General features: G+C 49.4%; 1 protein-coding gene across 1 annotated transcript in view; it reads right to left on the bottom strand.

The window, feature by feature from the left end:
• Nucleotides 1-14,397, bottom strand: part of LOC144672994 (acid-sensing ion channel 1C-like) — a 51,929-nt gene extending 37,532 nt beyond the window's left edge. The window contains exon 1 of the mRNA XM_078534996.1: nucleotides 13,876-14,397. Coding sequence (XP_078391122.1) covers nucleotides 13,876-14,397 — 522 coding nt within the window. The remainder of the gene's footprint in view (nucleotides 1-13,875) is intronic.
• Nucleotides 14,398-20,452: the final 6,055 nt, after the last annotated feature.

The raw sequence follows: 20,452 nt of genomic DNA, 5'->3' as shown, positions 1-20,452 counted from the left end.
TCTGTCCCGCTCACTCTCCTCCTCTCCCACAGGGAGTCTCTCGATCACACACCCGTCTGCCTGGCGCAGAGTTCCCCGTCTGTCCCGCTCACTCTCCTCCTCTCCCACAGGGAGTCTCTCGATCACACACCCGTCTGCATGGGGCAGAGTTCCCCGCTCTGTCCCGCTCACTCTCCTCCTCTCCCACAGGGAGTCTCTCGATCACACACCCGTCTGCATGGGGCAGAGTTCCCCGCTCTGTCCCGCTCACTCTCCTCCTCTCCCACAGGGAGTCTCTCGATCACACACCCGTCTGCATGGGGCAGAGTTCCCCGTCTGTCCCGCTCACTCTCCTCCTCTCCCACAGGGAGTCTCTCGATCACACACCCGTCTGCCTGGCGCAGAGTTCCCCGTCTGTCCCGCTCACTCTCCTCCTCTCCCACAGGGAGTCTCTCGATCACACACCCGTCTGCCTGGGGCAGAGTTCCCCGCTCTGTCCCGCTCACTCTCCTCCTCTCCCACAGGGAGTCTCTCGATCACACACCCGTCTGCATGGGGCAGAGTTCCCCGCTCTGTCCCGCTCACTCTCCTCCTCTCCCACCCCCCCCTCCCCCGCCCCAGCACAGGCAGCGCTGAGCACAGCAGCACTGCCTTCCACACTGGGCCACCCAGCGTCAAATCGCCAACCGGCCCCGACTGTGGGTGGGCTTCCTGACCCCCCCTCCCCCACCCTCCCCCACCGAGCCCGCCCAACAAGGGCAACATTCTGCCCCCCCGGTTCCATTCTTATCTATCTAACGGTAGCCAGAGAATCACCAGCGATGGCTTCTCCTCCTGCTCCCACCCCGTTACCTCTGGTGTCCCCCAAGGACCCACCCTCGGACCCTACTATTTCTCAGCGACTCCCTGCCTCTCGGCAACATCACCCGGCATTAATATCCACATGACGACACCCAGCTCCACTTCACCACCACCTCTCCAGACTCCTCCATGTTGCTAAATTATCTCACTGCTTATCCAACATCCAGGGCTGGATGAGCAGGAATTTCCTCCAGTTAAATACCGGAAAGACTGAAGTTGTTTTCAGTTCCTGCTCCAAATTCTGTTCTTTAGCTACCAACTCCATCCCTCTCTCCAGCAACAGTGAGGTTAAGCCTTGTCTGTTCACAACCTTGGCGTCATATTTGACCCCGAGGTGAGACTCTGACCTCATACCCTCACCTCCACTAAGATTGTCTATTTTTATCTCCCAGACGTCAGCTGACCGCCGCTGACACCTTTATTCAGACCCTTGGCTATTCTAACACACTCCGGCCTGCTTTCTTCATCCAACATCATCCAAAACTCTGCTACCCCTGTCTTAATTCACAGCAAGTCCCGTCCACCCGTCACCCCTGTGCTTACTGACCCTCACTGGCTCCCAGTCCTGTAACTAGGGTTGGCATCATTGTGATAACTGACACTGGACTAGTAATCCCGAGGCCTGGACTAATGGTTCAAGACATGAGCTCAAATCCCTCCATGGCACACCCCCTCCCCCTGCTGTCCCGGCCCATTCCCCCACCACCTATCTCCGTAATCTCCTCCATCCCTACAACCCTCCGAGTTTTCTGTGCTCCTCTATCCTGGCCTGTTGTGCATCCCCGATTATAATCGCTCCAGCATCGGCGGCCATGCCTTCAGCTGCCTGGTTCCTAATCTCTGGAATTCCCTCCCTAATCCTCTCTGCCTCTCTACCTCACTTTCCTCCTTTAAGATACTCCTTAAAACCTACATCCTCCTCCGTGACCAAGCTTTTGGTTACTTGACCCAATATCTCCTTCTGTGGCTCAATGCCAGACATTGCCTGATAAAAACTCCAGTGAAGCACCTAGAGGTGTTTTACTACAGTAAAGGTGCTATATAAATGCACATTGTTGGTGTGTATCTGTCTGAGTTCTTGTGGAGATCACACGTGTTTACAGTTTGTGAATATGCTGGTTTGTGCATTTAAGTGTGTGTTTGTCAATCTTACACACTCTGACCTCAAGCGTCACAGAATCATAGAATCACAGACTGTTACATCACAGAAGGAGGACATTCAGCCCATCATGCCGGTACTAGCTCTTGACCAGTGTCACTCATGTCTCAGTTGGTGGCACCCTCACCTCTTAGCCACAAGGCTCCGGGTTTAAGTTTCTCTCCAGGACTAAAGACTGACACTCGCGTACTGAGGGGGTGCTGCACTGCCAGAGGTGCTGGCTTTTAGATTCTAAGTTAAACTGAGACCTCATTGTCACTCTCAGGTGGATGTAAAAGATCCCGTGGTCACCATTTTGAAGATGAATAGGGGCGTTTTACCCGGGTGTCCTGGCCAATATTTATCCCTCTATCATCATCGTCATCATAAAAACAGATCACCTGGTCATGATCACATTGTTGTTTGTGGGAGCTTGCTGTGCATAAGTTGGCTGCTGTGCTTCATTGGCAACAGTGACAATACTTCAAACATACCTCATTGGCTGAAAAATGTAGTGGGACGTCCTGTGATCGTGAAAGGCGCTAAATAAATGCAAGTCTTTTTTCATTCTTTGAAAGGTCTATTCAATTAGCCTCACCCCCCTTGCTCTTTCCCCGTAGCCCGGAAAATTCTTTCCCTTCAAGTTTTAATCCAATTCCCCCTTTGAAAGTTACGATTGAATCTGCTTCTACTGTCCTTTCAGGCAGCGCATTCCAGATCTTTGTTCAGTTTTATCATTATTGAAGTGTCAGTTATGGCTCTGTGGGGGACTCCATAGTTCAATTATTCTGTGTTTGATTATGTGTGTTGACTGATCTATGCTCTCTGTGCTTGATTGATTCAATTTGGATATGAACTCAGAGAAAAGTTAACATGGCTGTAGAAAGTGTCGGAAGCTAGAGCTAGAGGCATGGAGCAGACATTTTAAAGCACTGTGAATAAAACATGTTACAGACATAGAAAGTGTAATCTCTGCAAATATCGGAGATATAAAATAGACAACAGGGGCAACACTCTCGTCTCTCGGTCAGAATCTCAGTATTCAAGTCACACTCCAGAGGCTTGAGCCTCCAATGTCTCCTGATAGGATGCGAACGAGATCCTCAAGTTAATACTGGCTTATTGGGACACCCAAACTGATCCAACCTTTTTTGTATTCTTTCACGGGACGTGGGCATCACTGGCTAGGCCAATGCTTTTATTGCCCATCCCTAATTGCCCTTGAGAAAGTGGTGGTGAGCTGCCTTCTTGAACCGCTGCAGTCCATGTGGTGTAGGTACACCCGCAGTGTTGTTAGGGAGGGAGTTCCAGGATTTTGATGCAGCGACAGTGAAGGAACGAAGATATATTTCCAAGTCAGGATGGTGAGTGACTTGGAGGGGAACTTCCAGGTGGTGGTGTTCCCATCTATCTGCTGCCCTTGTCCTTCTAGATGGTAGTGGTCGTGGGTTTGGAAGGTGCTGTCTAAGGACGCTTGGTGAGTTTCTGCAGTGCATCTTGTAGATGGTACACACTGCTGCTACTGTGCGTCGGTGGTGGAGAGAGTGAATGTTTGTGGATGGGGTGCCAATCAAGTGGGCTGCTTTGTCCTGGATGGTGTCCAGCTTCTTGAGTGTTGTAGGAGCTGCGCTCATCCAGGCAAATGGGGAGTATTCCATCACACTCCTGACTTGTGCCTTGTAGATGTTGGACAGGAATTGGGGAGTCAGGAGGTGAGTTACTCATCACAGGATTCCTAGCCTCTGACCTGCTCTTGTAGCCACAGTATTTATATGGCTAGTCCAATTTAGTTTCTGGTCAATGGTAACCCCCAGGATGTTGATGGTGGGGGATTCAGTGTTGGTAATGCCATTGAACATCAAGGGACGATGGTTATATTCTCTCATGTTGGAGATGGTCATTGCCTGGCACTTGTGTGGCGCGAATGTTACTTGTCACTTGTCAGCCCAAGCCTGGATATTGTCCAGGTCTTGCTGCATTTGGACATGGACTGCTTCAGTATCTGAGGAGTCGCGAATGGTGCTGAACATTGTGCAATCATCAGCGAACATCCCCACTTCTGACCTTATGACGGAAGGAAGGTCATTGATGAAGCAGCTGAAGATGGTTGGGCCGAGGACACTATCCTGAGGAATTCCTGCAGTGATGTCCTGGAGATGAGATGACTGACCTCCAACAACCACAACCATCTTCCTTTGTGCTAGATACGACTCCAACCAGCGGAGAGTTTTCCCCCTGATTCCCATTGTTGATCCCCAGTTTTGCTAGGGCTCCTTGATGCCACACTCGGTCAAATGCTGCCTTAATGTCAAGGGCAGTCACTCTCACCTCACCTCGGGAGTTCAGCTCTTTTGTCCATGTTTGAACCAAGGCTGTAATGAGGTCAGGAGCTGAGTGGCCCTGGCGGAACCCAAACTGTGCATCAGTGAGCAGATTATTCCTGAGCTAGTGCCACTTGATAGCACTGTTGATGGCCCCTTCCATCACTTTACTGATGATCGAGAGTAGACTGATGGGGCTGTAATTGGCCGGGTTGGATTTGTCCTGCTTTTTGTGTACATGACATACCTGGGCAATTTTCCACATAGCCGGGTAGATGCCAGTGTTGTAGCTGTACAGGAACAGCTTGGCTAGGGGTGCGGCAAGTTCTGGAGCATAAGTCTTCAGTACTATTGCCAGAATATTGTCAGGGCCCATAGCCTTCGCAGTGTCCAGTGGCTTCAACCGTTTCTTGATATCATGTGGAGTGAATGGAATTGGCTGAAGACTGGCATCTGTGATGCTGGGGACATCTGGAGGAGGCCGAGATGGATCATCCACTCGGCATTTCTGGCTGAAGATTGTTGCAAATGCTTCAGGCATGTCAGCCTTGGAGTTAAACTTCCTGAGGCAGTCTGCAGTATTATCACAGACAGAAGCTGTCTGAAAGCTGAAGTACTGAGATCTCAGGCACCGCTCCTCCTTCTCTGGGGGATGTTTTTCACCTTTTTCTGGAAAGTACTTGGATTAGGGATATCAATTTAAATAGTGGAAATTTCACTGCAAAGGGTATTCACCCAAGTTTTCTGTTAGTAATGAAGAGAACATGTTGTTAACCATTAATAATGATTAAAATACTGAATGAGTGTGAAATTTTTATTTCCCTAAAGAGAGAAAGAAACGTAATTTAGTAATTGATGAAGAGCTGGGGTGTTTTGTGTTGGGAAGTCCTGAGAATTCCACAAGGGGCGTGTGCGATGGAGAATTTCATTTTAGGGTGTGAGGTAAAATTTGGACAGAAATAGTAATGTTCAGGGCTACAGAGCAAGAGCCGGAGAGTGGGACAAAGATAGTGGGAGTACACTGGAGAGTGGGATTATGATAGTGGGATTAGACTGGAGAATGGGATGATGAAAGCGGGATTAGACTGGATAGTCGGATCATAATAGTGGGATTACACTGGAGAGTGGGATAATGTTGGTGGGATTACACTGGAGAGTGGGATGATGATATTGGGATTAGACTGGAGAGTGGGATTATGATATCGGGATTGGACTGGAGAGTGGGATTGTGATAGTGGGATTAGACTGGAAAGTGGGATGATGATAGTGGGAGTACACTGGAGAGTGGGATAATGTTGGTGGGATTACACTGGAGAGTGGGATGATGATAGTGGGATTAGACTGGAGAGTGGGATGATCATAGTGGGATTAAAGACAGGATAGTGGGATGATGAAAGTGGGATTAGACAGGATATCCCGGTTTCGCCTGGCACAGGTACGTTAGTGATGTAAATTTCACATTTAGATGTGAGAAATTCAGGATTGGAAGTGAGATTTTCACCAGGTTTTGAAGGCAAGGAACCAGGGGGAAAGCTAAAAATGATCCCTGGGAAATTCGACATAGTCTAACAGTGAAACAGGTCAACACTGGGGAAACAGCAAGAGGAACAAAACTCAGATAGATGGGGTTTATTTTTAGATATTGCAAAGTGTTCTTTTACAACAGAAACAGGCCATTCGGCCCCTCTGCTCCACGCTGGTGTTGATGCTCTACATGAACCTCCTCCCACTCTATCTCACCCCATCAATATATCCCTCTGTTCCTTTCTCCCTCATGTATTTATCTAGTTTTCCCTAAATGCTATTCACCTCAACCACTCCCTGCACATCAACATACAAACATATGAATAGGAGCAGGAGGAGGCCACTCGGCCCCTCAAGCCTGTTCCGCCATTCAATAAAATCATGGCTGATCTGATTGTAACCTTAACCCCGTGTTCGTGCCCACCCCTGATAACCTTTCACCCTCTTGTTAATCCAGAATCTATCGAGCTTAAAAATATTCAAAGACTCTGCTTCCACTACCTTTTGAGGAAGAGAGTTCCAAAGACTCACGACCCTCTGAGAGAAAACAACTCTCCTCATCTCTGTCTTCAAAGAGCGACCCCTTATTTATCGAGTTCCACATCACAAGAACACACAAAATAGAAGCAGGAGTAGAACCACTCGGCCCATCGAGCCTGCTCCCCCATTCAATATGACTATGGCTGATCTTGGGCTTCAACTCCACTTTCCCGCCTGCTCCCCATATCCCTTAATTCAACATCATAGTGTCAGTCTGAAATGAGCTCAGACTTCATTTCCATCCTGAAATGACGTTTCTCTGTTTGTTACGGGCAGTGAGAGATGAGATCAAAGTCTCCTTGATATCAAGACAGCATTTGACCAAGTGTGACATCAAGGAGCCCCAGTAAAATGGAAATCAATGGGAATCAGGAGGAAAGATCTCCGCTGGTTGGAATCAAACCTAGTACTCCCTCAGCACTGACCCTCCGACAGTGCAGTGCTCCCTCAGCACTGACCCTCCGACAGTGCAGCACTCCCTCAGTACTGACCCTCTGCCAGTGCAGCGCTTCCTCAGTACTGACCCTCTGACAGTGCAGCACTCCCTTAATACTGACCCTCTGACAGTGCAGCGCTTCCTCAGTACTGACCCTCTGACAGTGCGGCGGTCCCGCAGTACTGACCCTCCGACAGTGCAGCGCTTCCTCAGTACTGACCCTCTGACAGTGCTGCACTCCCTCAGTACTGACCCTCTGACAGTGCAGTACTCCCTCAGTACTGACCCTCTGACAGTGCAGCACTCCCTCAGTACTGACCCTCTGATAGTGCAGCACTCCCTCAGTACTGACCCTCTGACAGTGCAGCACTCCCTCAGTACTGACCCTCTGACAGTGCAGCACTCCCTCAGTACTGACCCTCCGAGACAGTGCAGCACTCCCTCAGTACTGACCCTCTGACAGTGAAGCACTCCCTCAGTACTGACCCTCTGACAGTGCAGCACTCCCTCAGCACTGACACTCCGACAGTGCAGCACTCTCTCAGTACTGACCCTCTGACAGTGCAGCACTCCCTCAGTACTGACCCTCCGACAGTGCAGCACTCCCTCAGCACTGACCCTCCGACAGTGCAGCGCTCCCTCAGTACTGACCCTCTGACAGTGCTGCATTCCCTCAGTACTGACCCTCTGACAGTGCTGCACTCCCTCAGTACTGACCCTCTGACAGTGCAGCACTCCCTCAGTACTGACCCTCTGACAGTGCAGCACTCCCTCAGTACTGACCCTCTGACAGTGCAGCACTCCCTCAGTACTGACCCTCTGACAGTGCAGCACTCCCTCAGTACTGACCCTCTGACAGTGCGGCACTCCCTCAGTACTGACCCTCTGACAGTGCAGCACTCCCTCAGTACTGACCCTCTGACAGTGCAGCACTCCCTCAGTACTGACCCTCTGACAGTGCGGCACTCCCTCAGTACTGACCCTCTGACAGTGCGGCACTCCCTCAGTACTGACCCTCTGACAGTGCAGCACTCCCTCAGTACTGACCCTCTGACAGCGCAGCACTCCCTCAGTACTGACCCTCTGACAGTGCGGCACTCCCTCAGTACTGACCCTCTGACAGTGCAGCACTCCCTCAGTACTGACCCTCTGACAGTGCAGCACTCCCTCAGTACTGACCCTCTGACAGTGCGGCACTCCCTCAGCGGCACAGTGCTTCCTCCTGCAGTATTGTCACTGATGCTTTTTCTCAGGCCTCAGATATCGACTGCTGCACTGAGTCTGCTTATCAATTTTGAAGGTTACAGGGGGGGAAATTCATCCTGTGTTAGCAATGTGCTGATACATCACACAACTGCCCCGCAGCTCCTCAGACCGGCTCAAATTAAACGTTAAAACTCGCAGTGAGGTCGAATTTATTCTGGGCTGAGTCCGACAGATTTGTGACAGACAAGGAGTGAAGAGTGAATATGGGGGTTATTGGGGACAGACAGGAAAGTGGAGCTGAGACCACAATCAGATCAGTTATGCTTGTATAGATGGGCCGAGTGGCCTGCTCCTGCTCCTAATTCTTGTGTCCTGGAGATATCCAGGAAGGTGGAGGAGGGGGAGGAGTGTGCTCAATAATTCAAGCAAACAAAGCAGATCAGATACATTCAGATTCGACAAAGAAAACAGAAAATTAAGGGAAGATCAAATGTCCCAGTGACAGAGACAAAGTGCAGCATTCCAGAATTCCCGAAATATCCAGCAACATATGTAAACGACAGAGATGACTATGTGGGGGTTAGGATTAGTAAGTTTGCGGATGACACAAAGATTAGCCGGGTGGTTAACAGTGAGGTTGAGTGTCTTGGGCTACAGGAAGATATAGACGGGATGGTCAAATGGGCAGATAAGTGGCAGATGGAATTTAACCCTGAAAAGTGTGAGGTGATACACTTTGGAAGGAGTAATTTGACAAGGAAGTATTCAATGAACGGCATGACACTAGGAAGTTCTGAGGAACAAAGGGACCTTGGCGTGTTTGTCCATAGATCTCTGAAGGCAGAGGGGCATGTTAGTGGGGTGGTGAAAAAGGCATATGGGACTTTATCAATCGAGGCATAGATTACAAAAGTAGGGAGGTCATGTTGGAGTTGTATAGAACCTTGGTGAGTACTCCACAGCTGGAGTACTGTGTGCAGTTCTGGTCGCCACATTATAGGAAGGATGTGATTGCACTGGAGGGGGTGCAGAGGAGATTCACCAGGATGTTGCCTGGGATGAAACATTTAAGTTATGAAGAGAGGTTGGATAGACTTGGGTTGTTTTTGTTGGAGCAGAGAAGACTGAGGGGTGAACTGCTCGAGGTGCACAAGATTATGAGGGGCATGGACAGGGTGGATAGGGAGCAGCTGTTCCCCTTAGTTGAAGGGTCAGTCACGAGGGGACATAAGTTCAAGGTGGGGGGCAGGAGGTTTAGGGGGGATGTGAGGAAAAACTTTTTTACCCAGAGGGTGGTGACGGTCTGGAATTCACTGCCTGGGAGGGTGGTGGAGGCGGGTTGCCTCACATCCTTTAAAAAGTACCTGGATGAGCACTTGGCACATCATAACATTCAAGGCTATGGGCCAAGTGCTGGTAAATGGGATTAGGTAGGTAGGTCAGGTATTTCTCACGTGTCGGTGCAGACTCGATGGGCCGAAGGGCCTCTTCTACACTGTGTGATTCTGTGACTCTGTGAACAGCTGTCACTGAGACCCACGCAGACCATTCAGGAGAAGTAGTTAGTTCGTTACTCTTCTCCAATTTGAAAATAAATTTGAAGAATCTGAAGAAAAAATGATAAAGTGCAATTGAATCTAGCTTTCCATCACTCTCACTTTTACTGCATCCAGGCTCCTGGTCATTATTCCAGTCTGTTGATTTTCTTGGCCAGTTTGCCTGTGTGCTGCACTGTGTACTAGGGACTATTACAATGAGCTATCACTCCCAATCTTAATTAAATGCCAATGAATCCTGAGCTGTTTTAAGCCCAGCCTGCTGAGCAGGGTTTGTAATTCAGTGTTAAAATCTGGGTTTGTAACCTAGTGTTCAACTTTTGATTCAATTGACCAACTCAGCAATTTAGAAACACAGAGTGACTCAGCACAGGAGGAGGACATTCAGCCCATCACACCTGTGCTGGTTCTCTGAAAGAGCTATCCAATTAGTGGCACTACGCTGCCCTTCTGCATTCACCAAGCCTCCTTAGACAGCACCTTCCAAACCCAAGACCACTACCGTCTAGAAGGACGAGGGCAGCAGACACATGGGAACACCACCACCTGGAAGTTCCCCTCCGAGTCACTCACCACCCTGACTTGGAAATATATCGCCGTTCCTTCACTGTCGCTGGGTCAAAATCGAAGAAAGAAGAAGTTTGTGGAAATGAATTGATCAAATAGCAAACAAAATACTTGGTAAAATCCAGGGGAAAGAACCTCGCCTGACAGAAACTTCCCAATCACAAATCCAAGATTCATCAAACATTTACAGGTTGACTTTACTGGGTATTGTAATGTCAGCAGTATTACAGTATTGTAATGTCAGCGGTACTGCATACTGTAATGTCAGCAACATTACAGACCCTGGGCTGAAAATAATCGATCGAATGACATCCATATTAAATGCCTCAGGAACAGAGAAGAATGTAGGTCAGTGTTGGACGAGACAGATTGGGGTTGATCAGGGACTCACTGTCTCCGCAGATACAATACAGACCCTTCATTTACACTCTTACCAGTGAGTGACCACTTCCCTTTGCTTCATTAACCAATAGGAACACAGGAATGACTGGATGAAGTAAACCAAGGTCGATCTAGTTCACCCTCTATCGTCCTGACAGTCAGGTGATACAATAATGGAGTTATTGACCAACCACAGTGATCAATCTCTATCGATGAGTCTACAACAGACCCAGACACGAGGGGAGGAACACTCCCAGTGGGGGAGTAGGGTCAAAGTTACCTGTTCCTCCTGAGCACAGAAACAAATAAAAAAAAGATTGCATTTCTATAGAGCCTTTCACAACCTTTCCAAAATGCTTTACAGCCAATGAAATACTTTTGTTGTAATGGAGGAAATGCAGCAGCCAACCTGTGCACAGCAAGCTCCCACAGTCAGCAATGTGACAATGGGTAGGTCATCTCTGTGTGTTGTAAGAGATTGGGGAGAACTCTCCACTCTGTTCTTCAGAATGGTGGTCACAACACCTTTTCTTTTCACCTGCTGAAACAAACAGCATTTCTGTTTAATGTCGTACCTCTGACAGGACCACTCCCTGAATTCTGCCCCTTTGACAGGGCATAAGGTCATAAGAATTAGGAGCAGGAGTAGGCCATTTGGCCTCTTGAGCCTGCTCCAACACTCAGTAAGACCATGTCTGATCTTTGTCTTAAACTCCACCTTCCTGTACTATCCCCATATCCATTAATTATCTTTGTGTCAAAAAATCTATCAACCTCTGTCCTGAATACATCCAATGACTGAGCTTCCACAGCCCTTTGGGTAGAGAATTCCAGAGATTCACAACCCTCTGAGTGAAGTAATTTCTCCTCATCTCAGTCCTATACGATCAGCACCTTATCCTGAGATTGTGCCCCCGTGTTTTAGATTCTCCGACCAGCAGAAACTCAGTATCTACCCTGTCGAGCCCCTTCAGAATCTTGGATGTTTCAATGAGGTCGCCTCTCATTTGTCTAAACTCCAGAGAATATTGTCCCAATTTACTCAGCCTCTCATCATAGGACATCCCCCTCATCCCAGGGCCCAATCTAGTGAACCTTCTCTGTACTGCCTCCAATGCAAGTATATCCTTCCTTAAACATGAAGACCAAAACTGCACACAGTATTCCAGGCATAGTCTCACCAAAACCCTGTACAACTGTAGCAAGACTTCTTTATTCCTGTACTCCAATCCCATCGCAATAAAGGCCAACATGCCACTTATCTTCCTAATTGCTGGCTGCACCTGCACGCTAACTTTCTGTGTTCCTTGTACAAGTCTCTCTGAATATCAACACTTAGAAGTTTCACACCTTTTACAAACAATCTGCTTTTCTATTCTTATGACAAAAGTGAAAAACTTCTCACTTCCCCATGTTAGACTCCATCTGCCATCGTGTTACACACACACGTAACCTGCCTATATCTCTTAGCAGCCTCTCTGTGTCCTCCTCACAGTTTACCTTCCCACCCACTGGTATCATCAGCACATTTATTTAGATTGCTCTCTCTCTTCGCCTCAGTCATTACTGTAGATTGTAAAAGCTGAGGTCCCCACACTGATCCACCTGTCGAAGGCTGACAACTTGAAAATGCCCCAATTTATCCCAACTTTCTGCTACCTGCCCCTTAATCAATCCTCTATCCATAACTAACATATTAACACCAGCTCCACCAACCCTTATCTAGTGTGTGGCACCTTATCAATTGCCTTTTGGAAATCCAAGTATACTACATCAATTGGTTCCCCTTTGTCTACCCTACCAGTTACATCCACAAAAGAACTCCAGTAGTGCAGCACTCCTTCAGTACCGCCCATCCAACAGTGCAGCACTCCCTCAGTACCGCCCCTCCGACAGTGCAGCACTCCCTCAGTACTGACCCTCCGACAGTGCGGCACTCCCTCAGTACTGACCCTCCAACAGTGTAGCACTCCCTCAGTACTGACCCTCCGACAGTGCGGCACTCACTCAGTACTGACCCTTCGACAGTGCAGCAATCCCTCAGTACTGACCCTCCGACAGTGCAGCACTCCCTCAGTACTGACCCTCTGACAGTGCAGCACTCCCTCAGTACTGACGCTCCGACAGTGCAGCACTCCCAAGTACTGACACCTGACAGTGCAACGCTCCCTGAGATCTGACCCTCTGACAGTGCAGCACTCCCTCAGTGCTGACCCTCCGACAGTGCAGCACTCCCTCAGTACTGACCCTCCGACAATGCAGCACTCCCTCAGCACTGACCCTCTGACAGTGCAGCACTCCCTCAGTACTGACCCTCTGACAGTGCAGCACTCCCTCAGTACTGACCCTCCGACAATGCAGCACTCCCTCAGCACTGACCCTCTGACAGTGCAGCACTCCCTCAGTACTGACCCTCTGACAGTGCAGCGCTCCCTCAGCACTGACCCTCCGACCGTGCAGCACTCCCTCAGTACTGACCCTCCGACAGTGCAGCACTCCCTCAGTACTGACCCTCCGACAGTGCAGCACTCCCTCAGCACTGACCCTCCGACAGTGCAGCGCTCCCTCAGTTGAGACCCTCCATAAACTTGAGCTGATCCAGGACTCTGCTGCCCCGGACTTAACTCGCACCCAGTTTCATTGCCCTCTCACCCCCGTCCTCACTGACCTACATTGGCTCTCAGTCAGGCCAATGGCTCATTTTAAAAATCCGCACCCTCCTTCTGAAATCCCTGTATGTCCTCGCCTCTCCCTTTCTCTGTAATCTCCTCCAGTCCCACAACCCTCCGAGATACCTGAGCTCCCCTAATCCTGGCCTTTTGATTCTAATTGTCGCACCATTGGTGGCTTTGCCTTCAGCTGCCCGGTCCCTAACCTCTGGAATTCCTTCCCCTCCCTTTCGAGATGCTCCTCGAAACTTTGGATCATCCACCCTAATGCCCCCTTATGTGCTCAGTGTCAAACCTTTCTTTCTAATCACTCCTATGAAACGGCTTCAGACCGTTTGTTGCATTAACGGTGCTATACAAATGAAAGTTGTTGTTCCCCGTGCTCCTCTCCAGGGGAAACTGTGTCTCTTTATGTATTCCCTCAATCCCTCAGTTCCCCTCAACACCTCAGTTCGATCATCCCTTCACCATTGAGACGTGAGGGAATAGAAACCTTGTCTTTTTAGTTAACCCCACCTCCCTGGATCGTTCTGGTCAGTCTGCGCTGCGCCCTGTCTAAGGTCACTCTCTCCCTCCTGAGGCTCTGGACTGAACCCACGTGGGTGACTCCACATGGGGTCTGGCCAAGGGCTCTGTAAAGAATCTTCAAACACCGAGTGGCATCTCCGAGGGCGGAAGGATTGTGCGTCTAACTCACGAGGGTGAAATCCCTGGCCTCACACTCGCTGCTCCGGTACCGACATTCCAGCAGCATCTCGGTGATGTCGTGTCCCGCTCTGCCGAAAACCTCCGTCATGTCGTAGGTCTTGGTGGGGCTGAAGCCGGACAGGTCCGAGCTCTGCCCGATGGCCTCCAGGAAGCTGGGAAAGTCGCGTTCTTTGACCCCCAGCAGCCCCCCGAGCCAGTACACGTCGTTCCTGGTGATACGGGATTTACGGAAGCTGTTCTGATTGCACAAGGTGACCGCTGGGAAAGTCATGCTGGAGCTGTCCATCTCGTCCAGGGTGGTAACATGATGATACTGGATATAATAATCCACCCGATCAGCCACCTGATACAGGAACAGGGTGAGAGACAGGAGGAAGGAGACAGCCCAGAGCAGCCTCCGCAGGGTGATTCCGCCCGGCAGGAAGATGTGATTGATCCCGTGTAAGGTGCAGCCGCCGGCAAAGACCGTTATGTCGGAGGGCTTCCTCTCCTCCAGCTCCGGGAGACCCATCACCTGCGCTCTCACCGCCAATCCTCCCCGGATTGCTCCCGCTCTCCTCCCTCTCGCAGGCTGCGCACGGTCTGGAGGACAGAGAGGGACTGCCCAGCAGTTCCTCACAGGCAGAGGAAGACAATACTAGAGAGAGAGAGAGAGAGAGAGAGAACACGCACCACTGGGAATGAAGGGCAAGGAGTCAGGGTGAGATCAGGTTACACGGGCTGGCTGTTTGCTGGAGAGAGAAAGAGAGAGAGAAGGTCAGGGAGAGAGAATGAGAGAGCGTCAGAGGGAGACAGAGCGAGAAAGTAAGTCAGAGAGCAAGAGAGAGAGAGACAGAGAGAGACAGATAAAGACAGTGTACAAGATTATGAGGGGCATGGACAGGGTGGATAGGGAGCAGCTGTTCCCCTTAGTTGAAGGGTCAGTCACGAGGGGGCACAAGTTCATGGTGAGGGGCAGGAGGTTTAGGGGGGGATGAGGGGAAAAACTTTTTTACCCAGAGGGTGGTGACTGTCTGGAATGCACTGCCTGGGAGGATGGTGGAGGCGGGTTGCCTCACATCCTTTAAAAAGTATCTGGATGAGCACTTGGCATGTCATAACATTCAAGGCTATGGGCCAAGTGCTGGTAAATGGGGTTAGGTATGTAGGTCAGGTGTTTCTCACGTGTCGGTGCAGACTCGATGGACCAAAGGATTCTGTGATTCTGTGAATACTTTGCAAATTCTGGCAGAAAGGCCCCACAAACGAAGGACTGGGGCTGTGGCCATTCCTCAGGCCCTCACTGAGGCCTGAGCAGAGCGGGACAAAGAGGCCCGGGAAACAGGCTGCAGCCGACGAAGCCTGAAAACCAGGCCCAAACTGACGGCTTCGCCCTGCACTGGGGCCTCTGTCCATCTCTGACAGTGCGCTTAGTGCGCTTACCGAAAAATCCCTAAAACCTATCCCCTGGGCCCTGGGCCACATTGACCAGGTTGGTATTTACTCTCCATCCCTCTTTAGTTTGAGGAACTGCTGCTTCTTGAAGCAGTTGACTGAGCCCCTCGCCAGGCCACAGCCAGCAGGTAAGATTCAACCACGTGGGTGTGAGATTGGCGGCCGTTACAGAGCCAGACCAGGGAGGGTTGCTAGATTTCCAGCCCTGAAGGACAAGGAGAATACAAGAACAGGAGGAGGCCATTCAGCCCCTCTAACCTGCTCCACTATTCATAGGACTACCCAGGATTACAGCACAGAAACAGGCCATTCGGCCCAGCCGGTCCATGCTGGTCTTTATGCTCCAATCGAGCCTCCTCCCATCTTCCCTCATCTAAATCTATCATGGCCACCCTCTGCTCTCTTCTCCCTCGTATTCCTGTCTAACGTCCCCTTCAATCCGGCAATACCATTCACCTGGACCGCTCCCTGTGGTAGCGAGTTCCGCATTCTCACCTCTCTCTCTGGGAAAAGGAGTTTCCTCCTGAGTTCAGTAAGATTGGTCAGGCAAGATTTTAAATAAAAACCGAGAAACAGAAAATGCTGGAAAAAAAACTCAGCAGCATCTGTGGAGAGAGGGAAACAGATTCTGTCTGTTCCCCATCCCGAAGAAGATTCACACGGACTTGAAACGCTAACCCTGTTTCTCCCTCCACAGACCCGCTGAGTTTTTCCAGCAATTTGTTGTTGATATTTCAGATTTTCAGCATCCACAGTGTTTTGCTTTTATTCAAGCAGCATTTTCCCATTTGCAATCCATGCTGACTATACATCGTTATATTGTTCATTTCTTCCTGCTCTTCCATTCTCCACTTTAGCAGGGATTCCATTATCCATCCTACCCCTGATGTTAATCTGACTGGTCTATATCCTCAGGCATGTTCTGTTCCCCGTCTTAAATACAGGAAATACATTAGCCATCCTCCAGTCCCCAGGCGCTCCACCTTTTTCTAACAATTTATTAAATATGTGGAGTAATACTCTTGCTATTTCTTCCCTCGATAATCTCACAATACGTGGGGCAGTGTTTTCCAGTTGGTGAGCAGAGGTGGGGCATTTAGATTTTCAGTTCGGCGGGCGCGCAGCCGACTGGGCTATTAAACAGGCCTATTAAAGCCCGTTAAATACTAACTAACCCCATTTAATGAGCTGCCCGTCCAACCTTAAGGTTGTTGGGCAGACGAAGAGCCCAGGCGGCCTTCGCATTGATCATGAAAACCTCATCCACCGGGCGGGATGAAGTTTCCTGAAGTGTTTTAAAATCTAATAAAAATTTACACGTTTATTCTTTGACATGTCCCAGCTCGTCTGATAGTGTCACATGAGGGGACATGTTTTAAAAGTTTAAAAATCCCCTTTATTTTAACGTTTAAGACTGAAACAAGTCTCCCTGAGGCTCCTCCGTGTCTCGAGGAGATCTCTGCGCAGGGAATCCACCCCCCCACCCCCACCCCACCCCCCACCCGCCCGCACGGGCAGCGCTCAGCGTCTCTGGGTGTGTGTCACGATAGGCGGGCCTTAATTAAAATGGCGGCGCGTCCCCGATTGGGACGCAGACCGGGTTTGTGCTCCCTCCCGCACAACACCCACCCTGACCCTGGGGGACATTTCTGGCCACAGGTACAGTCCATCTGGATCAGAGGTTTTATCTTCTGAGTTCGATAACTTTACTCCACACGTCCCTTTTTTTATCTTAAATGCATTCAGCTCATTGCTGGTCTCAGCATTCAAACTCATCTCTCCCTGTTCCATCTCCCTGGTTAATACCGAAGCAAAAGAATGATTCACCCTTTCTGACCATCTCTCTAAAACCACAGGTTTCTTGGAGAGATGGGCAGAAATATTAAATCATTCTTTTGTGGTTTTATTCCTTAATGATCCTATTCCGATCACAGCCTTGCTTTTTTTATTGATGTCCCTGTAAAATCTTTCACTATTTTGTTTTATGTTCCTCGATAATTTAATTTCGTCATTTCCTCTTTGATTTCTGAGTTGACTTTTTTGTATATAGCGCCTTTGTATATAACGTGTAGACGCCTCTGGTGTCTATGTGTTAAATGTTTGCTTCTTTCCTAACTCCCAATTGATCCCTTATATCTTTGTTCATCCACAACATGTCGGCACTGTTTAGCTTGTTCTTTCCCTTCAGCAGAATATATTTTTCCTCCACTCTATTGAACACGGTTTCAATTGCTTCCCATCATTGCTCTAGAGTGTTGTTTGTCAATATTGTTGCGCATTTATTTTCTCAAGATCTCCTCTCAGCCTCTCAAAATCAGATTTTCTCCAATCTATTAACTTGGTTTTCATCAGGCTTATGTCCTTCTCTATCATTTTCAATTAATAAATCTGGAATTGAAAGCTAGTCTTAGTAATGATGACCTGAATCTATCATTGATTGAAACCCCATCTGGTTCAATAATGTCCTTCAGGGAAGGAAATCTGCTGTCCTTACCTGGTCTGGCCTACATGTGACTCCAGACCCACAGCAATGTGGCTGACTGTTAAATGCCCTCTGGGATTTGAACAACTCAGCATTAACAATCGGCTGTGCCATAACACTGCATTTGGACATGGACTGCTTCAGTATCTGAGGATTCGCGAATGGTGCTGAACATTGTGCAATCATCAGCGAACATTCCCACTTCTAACCTTATGATGGAAGGAAGGTCATTGATGAAGCAGCTGGTAGATGGTTGGGCCGAGGACACTATCCTGAGGAACTCTGTGGTGATTTCCTAGAGCTGAGATGACTGACCTCCAACAATCACATCTTACTTTGTGCTTGGTGTGACTCCAACCAGTGGAGAGTTTTCCCCCTGATTCCCATTGGCTCCAGTTTTGCTAGGGCTCCTTGATGCCACACTCGGTCAAATGCAGCCTTGATGTCAAGGGCAGTCACTCTCACCCCACCTCGGGAGTTCAGCTCTTTTGTCCATGTTTGGACCAAAGCTGTAATGAGGTCAGGAGCTGAGTGGCCCTGGCAGAACCCAAACTGGGTGTCAGTGAGCAGGTTATTGCTAAGCAAGTGCCGCTTGATAGCACTGTTGATGACCCCCTTCCATTACTTTACTGATGATGGAGAGTAGACTGATGGGGTGGTAATTGGCCGGGTTGGATTTGTCCTGCTTTTTGTGTACAGGACATACCTGGGCAATTTTCCACATAGCCAGGTTGTTGCCAGTGTTGTAGCTGTACTGGAACAGCTTGGCTAGGGGCGCGGCAAGTTCTGGAGCACAAGTCTTCAGTACTATTGCTGGAATATTGTCAGGGCCCATAACCTTTGCAGTATCCAGTGCCTTCAGCTGTTTCTTAACACCACGTGGAGTGAATCGAATTGGCTGAAGACTGGCATCTGTGATGCTGGGGACCTCCGGAGGAGGCTGAGATGGATCATCCACTTGGCACTTCTGGCTGAAGATTGTAGCAAATGCTTCAGCCTTATCTTTTGCACTGATGTGCTGGGCTCCTCCATCATTGAGTATGGGGATATTTGTGGAGCCTCCTCCTCCAGTGAGTTGTTTAATTGTCCACCATCATTCATGACTGGATGTGGCAGGACTGCAGAGCTTAGATCTGATCCGTTGGTTGTGGGATCGCTTAGCTCTGTCTATCACTTGCTGCTTGTGCTGTTTGACATGCAAGTTTTTTAGGTATGCCTGGTGCTGCTCCTGCCATGCCCCCCTGCACTCTTCATTGATCCCCTGGCTTGATGGTAATGGTAGAGTGGGGGATTTGTCGGGCCATGAGGTTACAGATTGTGTTCGAGTATAATTCTGTTGCTGCTGATGGCCCACAGCACCTCATGGATGCCCAGTCTTGAGTTGCTAGATCTGTTTGAAATCTATCCCATTTAGCACGGTGGTAGTGCCACACAACACGATGGAGGGTATCCTCAATGTGAAGGCAGGACTTTGTCTCCACAAGGACTGTCCGGCGGTTACTCCTACCGATACTGTCATGGACAGATGCATCTGTGGCAGGCAGGTTGGTGAGGATGAGGTCAAGTATGTTTTTCCCTCTTGTTGGTTCCCTCACCACCTGCCGCAGACCCAGTCTAGCAGCTATTCCTTTAGGACTTGGCCAGCTCGGTCTGTGGTGGTGCTACTGAGCCACTCTTGGTGATGGACGTTGAAGTCCCCCACCCAGAGTACATTCTGCATCCTTGCCACTCTCAGTGCTTCCTCCAAGTGGTGTTCAACATGGAGGAGCACTGATACATACATCAGCTGAGGGAGGGCGGCACGTGGTAATCGGCAGGAGGTTTCCTTGCCCATGTTTGACCTGATGCCATGAGACTTAATGGGGTCCGGAGTTGATGTTGAGGACTCCCAGGGCAACTCCCTCCTGACTGTATACCACTGTGCCCCCACCTCTGCTGGTCCTGTCCTGCCAGTGGGACAGGACATATCCAGGGATGGTGATGTTTGTGCCTGGGACATTATCTGTAAGGTATGATTCCGTGAGGATGACAATGTCAGGCTGTTGCTTGACTAGTCTGTGAGACGCTCTCCCAATTTTGGCACAAGCCCCCAGGTGTTAGTAAGGAGGACTTTGCAGGGTCGACAGGGCTGAGATCGCCATTGTCATTTCCGGTGCCCAGGTCGATGCTGGGTGTGCTGTCCAGTTTCATTCCTTTTTTGTGACTTTGTAGCGGTTTGTAACAACTGAGTGTCTGGCTCGGCCATTTCAGAGTCAACCACATTGCTGTGGGTCTGGAGTCACATGTAGGCCAGACCAGGTAAGGACGACAGATTTCCTTCCCTAAAGGGCATTAGTGAACCAGATGGGTTTTTACAACAATTGACAATGGTTTCATGGTCATTATTAGACTTTTAGTTCCAGATTTTTATTGAATTCAAATTCCACCATCTGCTGTGGTGGTATTCGAACCCCGGTCTCCAGAGCATTACCCTGGGTGTCTAGATTACTAGTCCAACGATAATACTACTAAAACTATCGCCTCACCCACTCAGCTCTGGTTCATTCCCCCTTTGATCTATCCAATTAGATCACAGCTGATCTGTATTTTAACCCCATCTACTCACCTTGGTTCTTTAACTCTTCACCCCTCACCCAACAAAATCTACCAA

The sequence above is a fragment of the Cetorhinus maximus genome, unplaced genomic scaffold, assembly GCF_964194155.1.
Source record: "Cetorhinus maximus unplaced genomic scaffold, sCetMax3.hap1.1 HAP1_SCAFFOLD_190, whole genome shotgun sequence".
Lineage (NCBI taxonomy): Eukaryota > Metazoa > Chordata > Chondrichthyes > Lamniformes > Cetorhinidae > Cetorhinus > Cetorhinus maximus.
The sequence above is the reverse complement of the archived record's forward strand: the minus strand, read 5'-3'. Positions and strand labels throughout refer to the sequence as shown.